Source organism: Phragmites australis, chromosome 3 (genome assembly GCF_958298935.1).
Source record: "Phragmites australis chromosome 3, lpPhrAust1.1, whole genome shotgun sequence".
NCBI lineage: Eukaryota > Viridiplantae > Streptophyta > Magnoliopsida > Poales > Poaceae > Phragmites > Phragmites australis.
Genome location: NC_084923.1, coordinates 44,131,315 through 44,140,389, shown reverse-complemented (window position 1 = coordinate 44,140,389; position 9,075 = coordinate 44,131,315). Strand labels below are relative to the sequence as shown.

Below are 9,075 nucleotides of genomic sequence, written 5' to 3'. Positions count from 1 at the left end.
GAGACTGGAGAAGGGAAGGGGACAGAACGCGCAGGCGAGACCGCAGTAAGAAACGGCTGGGCACCGACGCGGCGCGAACCGCCGAAACGGCGAAGAGAGGAGGCCGCGCGGGGTGCCGTGTGGCGCGGGCCTGCCCGGCAAGAAAAGCATGGACCAACCAACCAGCTCCACCGGCTCGGTCGGCTCAGCTCGGCTCGAGCTCGGCGCGGCGCGTGGCCGTGGGCCAACGGCGATTGGCAAATGGCAATCAGGCACCCGATTCGATTCCGCCGCAGTCCCCACCGGGCCGCTCGGCGTCACGATCGCAATTTCGCGACTCGGCGTCGAGCATCCCGTGCGCTCGGCGAGCCGTGGACTGGTGTTTAGTTTTCTAGCTATTCTCTGCCGTCGCTTTTCCTTTTCGAGTACGTATATCTGAATTAACTACGGCTACATAAATGTGACGGGAAATGTGCAGCGAAATTGGGACTCCGATTAACGTTGTAAATATCACATTCCGGTATAAGATGGATGGCCGTTAGCGAGTCTAGATCATTAATATTTATGTGTGGTTTATGATTGCACATGAGGAGTAGAGGCAGGTATTTCATACCAAGAATCGATTTGTCACTGGCTATTGGTGGGATAACGTCATTTTTCATATTTATATGAGATCTATGATTACGAAGAATGAGCGGGATGATACCGGACCATCCATTCCAATGCCAAACCAAGCGAGCGAATTAGATTTGGAACTAAATCGATCGTCCGTGCACCATCTCATTCTTTTTAAGTAAACACCCTCCAGCCTTTTTCTAAGATATTTTCAAATCAACGAGATAGTAGGGTACACTTTACATTACATGCGTCTCTACCTTTACTTATCGCTCGAGATACAAAGAGGCGAAGATATAATGAGACATATTTGCAAGATATATCGTTCACAACCTTTCCATAGCAACCGGTAATTGAGCGAAAAACTTGTAACTAAACACGTGTTTCACATACGTAAAATCAATAATATTAAGACATGTTAAAACATTTCACAGGAAAAAATAATTGAAAAACAAAAAGCAGATGATACACCTCTATATACGAAAGAAAATAATGATATATTAATACTTTTTAATGCTTATAGTGCATATTGATTGCAGTTTTCTAAATTAATTAGAAGTTTAAAACAATGGAGAGGGAGGAGACCGGAGAACAATTTTAATTGTGTTTATCGTATAAGATGTATGATGGGGATTGTTTAGATCGGTTACGATTCGTTTATTTTATATTAGTACAAAAATATAGAGATGTGATATTTCCGCTCTAATTCACAATATTCAGATCATTCTAATGCAATTTCACTCATCAGTATGGTCGCAACTGGATCCATCCACCATTTGTAGCAGACTACGAGCAACGCTGAGACCAGGCCAACCGAGTTCGTGATCACGTCGAAGAAATGGTCCTGTGCCTACGCCCTGACGATCTCGTTCTTGAACGTCCGGCAGTACAGCATGAGGAAGAACTTCACGACTGCAACCGAGAACATGCTGCCAACCATCCAAAGCTCTTGCGTGTGATTGAAATTCTCATGCTTCTGTTGTGCCATTGCACAAGATTAGTGTCAGTAATCTAATCAGAAAAAGGGCAACATTTTCGGTAAAGATATGCTGTTATAAGAAGGGTGAACCACAGGTCACGTGCCTGCGTAATAAGCTGACTGATTCAATTAGCACTTGGAAGCCTAATGTATCCATTACCGATGCAAAAACTATTATGCCCTGAAAAATTAACAGAAAATAGTCAAATTAGAATGTGCATTGTGAGGTGGCACAAAGTATATACCCTGAATTATCTCAACTATTGTGAACTTTAGTTTAGGATTTTTGGCTGAAACACACTTGTGTAAGGCGTGAACCAATCCATCCAACAACCAAAAAAAAAAATGGCAGTTTAAAAATAACCCATTTTGGAAACTGGACAAGAAGACAAATTTTCAAGCTTTCTTTTGTGATGCAAAGCACATAAACATGATTATCTTATATTCATAATGCAAAATATTTTTGAAATAAAATCACAGTGCAAATTTTACCAAAGTTACACAGTTTTAATGAACACGGTACTTTACCACTGGCTGCATACACTTCTTTCCATATGGAACCCTGTGTGGATTGAAGTGAAATGAGATGAATTACCATATGAAAGGATGTTTAGTTTGTAGACACAGTTTGCTAACCAAAATGTTGCGTTAATTTTGATCACCCAATTTGTTTTTCAAAAAATACGGTAAACGTTTGCTTTCTTATTATACGAACCAAACACGACCTACAATTCTGAGAATTCCAGAGGCTTTACTGTAAAAGCGATCCGTCAATTCAGAAATATTATTGATTACAAGAAGAACTAAACTACCAGCGACATAAGTACGATTCCATTCAATCCTCTTCTACAACAAACTGATTGCTCGTCCTCGTATTCGTAGATCCACCCATCGCACGCACACACGAACCCTCGAACCAAACTTCTTTTTTCCTTATAAAAAAAAGCAGCCACGCATCTCTCTCCTCTCTGCGCTCCTCCGATCTCCTCTCTCTCTCTCTCTCTCTCTCTGCCGTCGTCGCCATTTATTACTCCTCTTCACCGCAGAAGTTCTGTCGTAACTAAGGGAGGGAGGGAGGGAGAGAGAAAGAGAACCATATTCCATCCACCATCCACGTGGGCGGTGGGGGCGGTGGGCGCCGGAGATGTGAGAGCCGCCGTGCCGTTGGAGATGGCGGCGGCGGCGGCAGGTGGGGAGGGGAAGAAGCGGGGCGCGTCGCGGAGCTGGATCCTGTTCGACGCGGCCGGGGAGGAGCGGGTGCTGGACGCCGACAAGTACGCCATCATGCACCGCGTCGACATCAACGCGCGCGACCTCCGCATCCTCGACCCGCTGCTCTCCTACCCCTCCACCATCCTCGGGCGCGAGCGCGCCATCGTACTCAATCTCGAGGTGCGCTGCCCTCCACTGGCCCCGTCCGCCTCGCCAATTTTATGGTTGTCTTCGGGGGAGCTTGTGCTGTCAACTATGTCGTTTTTTTACTGGATTGATGCGATGGAATCTTGGACAGCGTATGCTGGCGAATTCCCGGGAACTACTCAATTTCGCGTTCTTTTTGCGGATTTTTGGCTGTTACTTAGCGTTTTATGGAGTTATTCATGATTCGCGTGAGTGATAGAACCAAGTTTTGCTAGGCTGAATTGATCCTGGAGTTGTTGATGGTTTTAAGGTTCTTGATGGCTCGTTGTGTTCTGTTTTCCTGGTCAAGGGCGCTGATTACTTGATGCAACTGCTTTGTCTAAAATGAAAATTAATTTTCATGTGGGTTTTAGGTTTTCTCGTGGTGATTTCTAATAAGTTTCATCTTTCTTCTGGTGGAATCTTCGTGGGTGGTTTGAGCAGCATATAAAGGCGATCATTACTTCTGAGGAGGTGATTTTTCCTACTTTTCCCCCTTTCGATTGTTCATGTTGCTTGGACCTTTCAATTCGTTACTTATCATAATCTAGAGTGATTCAATATTTCCTACGTACTATATGTGCAATTTCACTTATCCTAACTTGGATGATTAGCTATCGACAAAATCATCAGCGGGAGATTGAGGTTTTTGTATGGTTCTGTCACAAAGGGGAAATGATTTGAAAATGTCCTGAATCTGTAGCTCCATACAATGCTGAACTAGATGCCCTAATTTTAAATAGTAGTACACTATACAAGTTCTCAAATCAGTCTGCTATATAAAACTCTGTCTGACATTGTTTATTCGATAGAACTGATGATCTTTAATATCCCTTTCTTAGCTGTCTGTTAATGCAGGCGATAATTCAAAGTTGCTTTTTGGCTTGGCTCAGGTTTTGCTTAGGGATCCTTCTGATGAGAATGTAATCCCAGTAGTAGAGGAGCTCCGGAGGCGCTTAGCACCTTCAAATGCTGCTCAGCATGACGCAAAGGAGAACTTGAGTGGCCAGCATGATGTGGAAGGGGCAGAAGAAGATGGTAAGTTTAGTTTTGCCGATGGCAAAAGCATGTTTCTCTATCTGTGTAATGTTGGCGTAATAACTAATAGCTTCGTTTGACATTTGTCCCTCTTGTTTTCCATTTCCTTTGATACCCAAGAATTTGAATAACAAGTAATGAAATGTGTGTGAGGTTTACGAAAGTATACAAGGAGGAAATGGACGTAAAAGTTTTGATTTTGGTATGGCCACACCATTCCGTTTTATCTTTTTTTAGTCTATGTCCCTTACAGTTGGGCATTCTTTTTACAAAGGTACATCATGTTAGTCCAAGTAGAAAAGTCCAAAGTATATAGCCATGGCGCTTGGCACCAACTATTATATTGTGATGCCTATCCAGGCCTCCTTGAAATAGGTTACGCAGCATGGTTCTCTGCTCTCTATATTATGCTCATTTGACTTTCTTTGAGAATTTCGAATTAATGAGAGCAACTTGAGATATTCAAATTATGATTTGATTGGGACAAGTGTGTACACATGTCTATCCTTTGCTTTTCTGTATAAAGATAGTAATTATAAAAGAAGAATTTAAGGTTGACCAGAGCACAGAGACATATTTCTAGGTTACTATCATCCACAGTTCAATACTTGATCTTTATGGGGCCTTCTAAATCTTTTCAGTAAACTGATCCTACCTCTTCTTTAGTTGGTGTTTTGTATAAAACATATGGTACTTGATGTGCCATTTCACAACCATATCTTGAACCCTTGGATCAGTCGACTTGCAAACATTCTATCTATGAAATCGGTTAATGCTAGGTTAAACTGTACAAGACAATCCTTTTTTTCTTATCTGATCATTCTGGTTGGAATATTTTGCTTATTTCTGGTTAACTTTACTATTTATCTTAGTGGATGCACATGATAGTTGTACACAGCTTGTTCACATCCTGCAATCTGATTTCATGAACTCCAGAATCTCCCTTTGAGTTCCGTGCACTGGAGGTTACTCTGGAAGCAATCTGCAGTTTCCTTGATGCACGAACTACTGAGCTTGAGACTGATGCTTACCCAGCTTTGGATGAATTGACATCCAAGGTGAGTGAACATGCGTGGCCATACTGCATTCCTTTAGTTTGCACTTGATTCAAACATCTTGAAAACATGACACTGTTAATTTTAAACAACTTTCATGTGTTGATTTCACGATGCATAATGTGCTACTTTACCTTATTTTTAGAAGTGAAATATAAATATAGGTTGGTGATTGTACCACACCATCTTCTAGTTGCAGAATAATCATGAACTATTAAATTTTGTACCATAAGTCAAATGCTTATGTGTAGGTGTGCTAACATTGTTACTTTGGAATTGCTGCAAAGAACGACAGTAAAAAAGTTTCACAGCAGTTACCTTGATACAGCTTTAATCTCTCTGTTAGTCATATTGGATTGAACATCCATTAGTACCTATCATATTTAATGGTTTGATTAGATTATTCACGATTCCGGCAGCTCAGTTGTGTAGTTCAGTTGGACATATAATCTGCTAAATGATTAATTTTTCATTCACTCCCAAAAATAATATTAGCTAAGCTTCATTGGTGAATAGTATGACACAGCCCGTAAAGTACTCCTTGGCAGCTTCATATGTTTACCAATTTTATTATACCCTTCAAGGCAAATCAGGCTAAGAGCTTTTTGAATCCTTGTTTCATTTTCTTGATACATTAGTTTATAGAAGGTTCGTTTTATTTGTCTCCTTGTATTTTATCCATATTAATCTGAGCTATCATGGACAACCGCAGATCAGCAGCCGCAACTTGGATAGGGTTCGAAAGTTAAAAAGCGCCATGACAAGATTGACTGCGAGGGTTCAGAAGGTTTGGTTTCTCTTCATTGTGTTTCATTTTGGTTTGCTATCTGATACCTTGTTGTACAGCGAATATTTTCATTTTTTTTTCTCCTCCAAATACGGATCAATTGTCCTTTTCACTGTGTTTTGAATGTAATTTTGTTGTTTCAGTTTTCCTGTTATGTGTAAATATAGTTCTGATTATGGGCCATGTAACTGTAAAGGGCTAGACAGTTCTGATGGGTAGTGCTTTTTTGTTTCGTCTTTTAGGAATTGAGAAGCTTAGAACTGGCTTTAGGGATGCAGTTTTCTTTTGGTATCAATATATGTTGAGACAGGATATATGATTTCTCATGGACCCAATTGATTATTTTAAGAGTAGAAGCAAACAATTATATGCCAATTATCTGGAAGACTGCTGGTCACATTATGTCTATATTTTATGTTTTGAGATTTTTCAGAAACAAAGGGCAAAACTCTGGGTCCTATTTTCGTCGAGGCAACATTGAGTTCTCCCCCTATCTTTTATTTGGTGTAAATTGACGCTTGGTTGGAAGATTATAGTGTTATATCATCTGTTGCACTCTGTCTTCTGCCTTTTGTTTACCTTAAAATGTTTGATGTATTGAATCCCTTATGTTCCTACAAACTACCTTCTGTCTAAGACTACTACTAGTAGAATCCAGGCCCCAGGGGAATTGGTTGAGATTTTCCATAATAAGATATTCACAAATGCAGTTGTATATGAACTAATTATTTGCCAATAGTCTATGGATGAGTGTTCCGTTTCTGAGACATTAGTGATGACTAATATCATTGTTTCACTTGTTTACGGTTTTCTCCATTAACAAACAGTATAAAAAATGTGCTCTATTTGTCAGGTGAGAGATGAGCTTGAACAATTATTGGATGATGATGATGACATGGCTGATCTTTACTTGTCTAGAAAGTTGGCTGGGGCCTCTTCCCCCATCAGTGGTTCTGGTGGACCAAATTGGTTCGCAGCATCCCCAACTATTGGTTCAAAAATATCAAGAGCGAGCAGGGCCAGTGCAGCAACAATACACGGAAATGAGAATGACGTGGAAGAGCTAGAAATGTTACTGGAGGTTATGTTATACTCCTTCGCCCAAAAAGCAACGGCTTAATAGTTATCACTATCTTTGGTTGAGTGCTGAAAGTTACTTTAATTTGCAGGCATATTTCATGCAAATTGATGGCACATTAAACAAATTGACAACGGTAAGTTAGTGCAGCTAATTTTTACTTTTAAATATCACAAAATGCTATCAAAGTCTGGTCTTATGCTGCTGTTCACAGTGGCATCATTTGAACTATAATGCTAAGGGCACCTTTAGGATTTAACCCTGTTTGATGTTGTATTTGTCTGCGACACCTTTTCAGCTGAGAGAGTATATTGATGACACAGAAGATTACATCAACATCCAGGTAATGTTTCACTGTAATTTAGATGTGTATTAACCTTCTATGTTTTTACCGTTCTGTTTCTAAAAACTTTTTCTTTTCTTTTCTTTATCTTTTTGGCTGTGCAGCTTGATAACCACCGTAATCAGTTGATTCAGGTAATGTAGAAAACACAGTACCTCATGATTAATTTTTAACTAAAGATGTAAAAACAATTTCGTGTTTTAAATATTGATTGCATTTTGGCATTCTAGGATAGTAAATAATCTTCATTTTGTTCCTGCAGCTAGAGTTATTCTTGAGTTCTGGGACCGTCTGCCTGTCACTCTACTCATTAGTTGCTGGAGTCTTTGGTATGAATATACCATACACCTGGAACGACAACCATGGATACGTCTTCAAATGGGTAACTTACCACTCACAATTGGATGTCCTATACGGTGATTGATTATTTATGATCTCACTCAACTGTAACTTGTTCCTCCCGTGACAGGTGGTTATTGTATCAGGGCTTTTTTGTGCCTTTATGTTCGTCTCCATTGTTGCTTATGCGAGGCATAAGGGCCTCGTTGGGTCCTGAAAGGCTGAAATAACGGCATTATTTGTTTCCCTCAACTGTAAATTTGAGATAGAGAGCATCAACTGTGCGGGATGATTCATCTCTTGTACCAAATTCATTAGTTTCAAATTGGGATGATAAATAGAAAAAAGTAATTCAGAAGAAATATACGATGATTGTCTTCTACTTGTTATCAGATCTGTTAATGTTTTTAATAAGTTATTCAGAGCTATTTTATTAGCTATGTATCTCTTTCTGAAACGATTTCATGAGTACCGTATGCATGCACGTTCATACATGGTCATAGATTCAATAATGTAAATATTTTTTCACACAAGACAACGTGAATTTAGCTGTGTCATATTGTTATTGATGTTAAAACGACGAGGTTCAGTTAGGTTGTTGTCGGGTATTTTGAACAGTACTTTGACGGGCAATTGTGAAAAGGTCGACTATGTGTGTTCTAGTATGACGTTCAAAAACTGAGGTTGTGTGAGATACTAGCACTTGATACATTATCGTGGGATTTATGCTCTCGAGCTCCTTCGAACGTAAGCTGATCTTCCGTTACTAGTAAAGGAAGTTAGGAATGCGGCCGGTCGAAAATTTATTATTTGTATAACAAAAACCTATGATATATATTTCATAAGTATATTTGATAATGAAAATATACGGTATATATTTCACTAGTAGATCTGAAATATACCGAAAGGATGATACTACAAGGCCCAGGTACGACATATGCCGAAGAAAGCCAATCCAATATGGCCACATGGGCCTGTACTCCTACCTAGAACTCCTCATGGCCTACATCATCATCGGCCCGGGGTCTGCTTATTAGCATCCTGAACAACGGCCTGTAAAAGCTAAGCAAGTCCAAACTTGGCGAGGATGCGGCTGCAAACGCATACGGAGAACGTGCATATATCGTCACGAGCTGATCAGAGCTAAGGGTCTGTTTGTTTAAGCTTCTGTTTTTAAATTTTTTTAAAAAAATTATGTTTTTGATTTGTCTAAAAAGTTGTTTTTGAAAATAGTTTATTGACTTCTATAATAAATTTTTGGCTTTTCAGCACATAGCTTCTCAGAAAAGCATATCTCAGCGAGTTTCTCAGCTTTAGTTCATTTTTCTCAGAAGCAGACTTCTGACTTCTCCAGAAACCACTTCTATAGAAATCTATTTGTTCTGACTTCTAGCTTCTGCCAATAGCATAATAGCAAAAGCAGAAGCAAAAACAGGAAACAAATAGGACCTAAAGGTCACATAT

At 39.8% G+C, this 9,075-nt stretch overlaps 1 protein-coding gene across 1 annotated transcript; it reads left to right on the top strand.

Moving 5' to 3' along the window:
* The first annotated feature begins 2,422 nt into the window (after nt 1–2,422).
* Nucleotides 2,423–8,047, top strand: LOC133913276 (magnesium transporter MRS2-I). The gene is made up of 11 exons (XM_062356384.1): nt 2,423–2,965; nt 3,416–3,445; nt 3,865–4,009; nt 4,946–5,067; nt 5,777–5,851; nt 6,705–6,932; nt 7,021–7,065; nt 7,228–7,272; nt 7,377–7,406; nt 7,535–7,654; nt 7,742–8,047. The coding sequence occupies exons 1-11, from the start codon at nt 2,744–2,746 to the stop codon at nt 7,826–7,828; spliced, it is 1,149 nt and encodes a 382-aa protein (XP_062212368.1). The 5' UTR covers nt 2,423–2,743; the 3' UTR covers nt 7,829–8,047.
* Nucleotides 8,048–9,075: the final 1,028 nt, after the last annotated feature.

Excerpts from the sequence above, each read along its gene's own strand:
- LOC133913276 (XM_062356384.1), top strand. The coding sequence starts at position 2,744 with ATGGCGGCGGCGGCGGCAGGTGGGGAGGGGAAGAAGCGGGGCGCGTCG. Across the intron at positions 2,966-3,415 it reads CCATCGTACTCAATCTCGAG|CATATAAAGGCGATCATTAC; the intron begins GTGCGCTGCCCT and ends TGGTTTGAGCAG. Across the intron at positions 7,066-7,227 it reads CATTAAACAAATTGACAACG|CTGAGAGAGTATATTGATGA; the intron begins GTAAGTTAGTGC and ends ACACCTTTTCAG.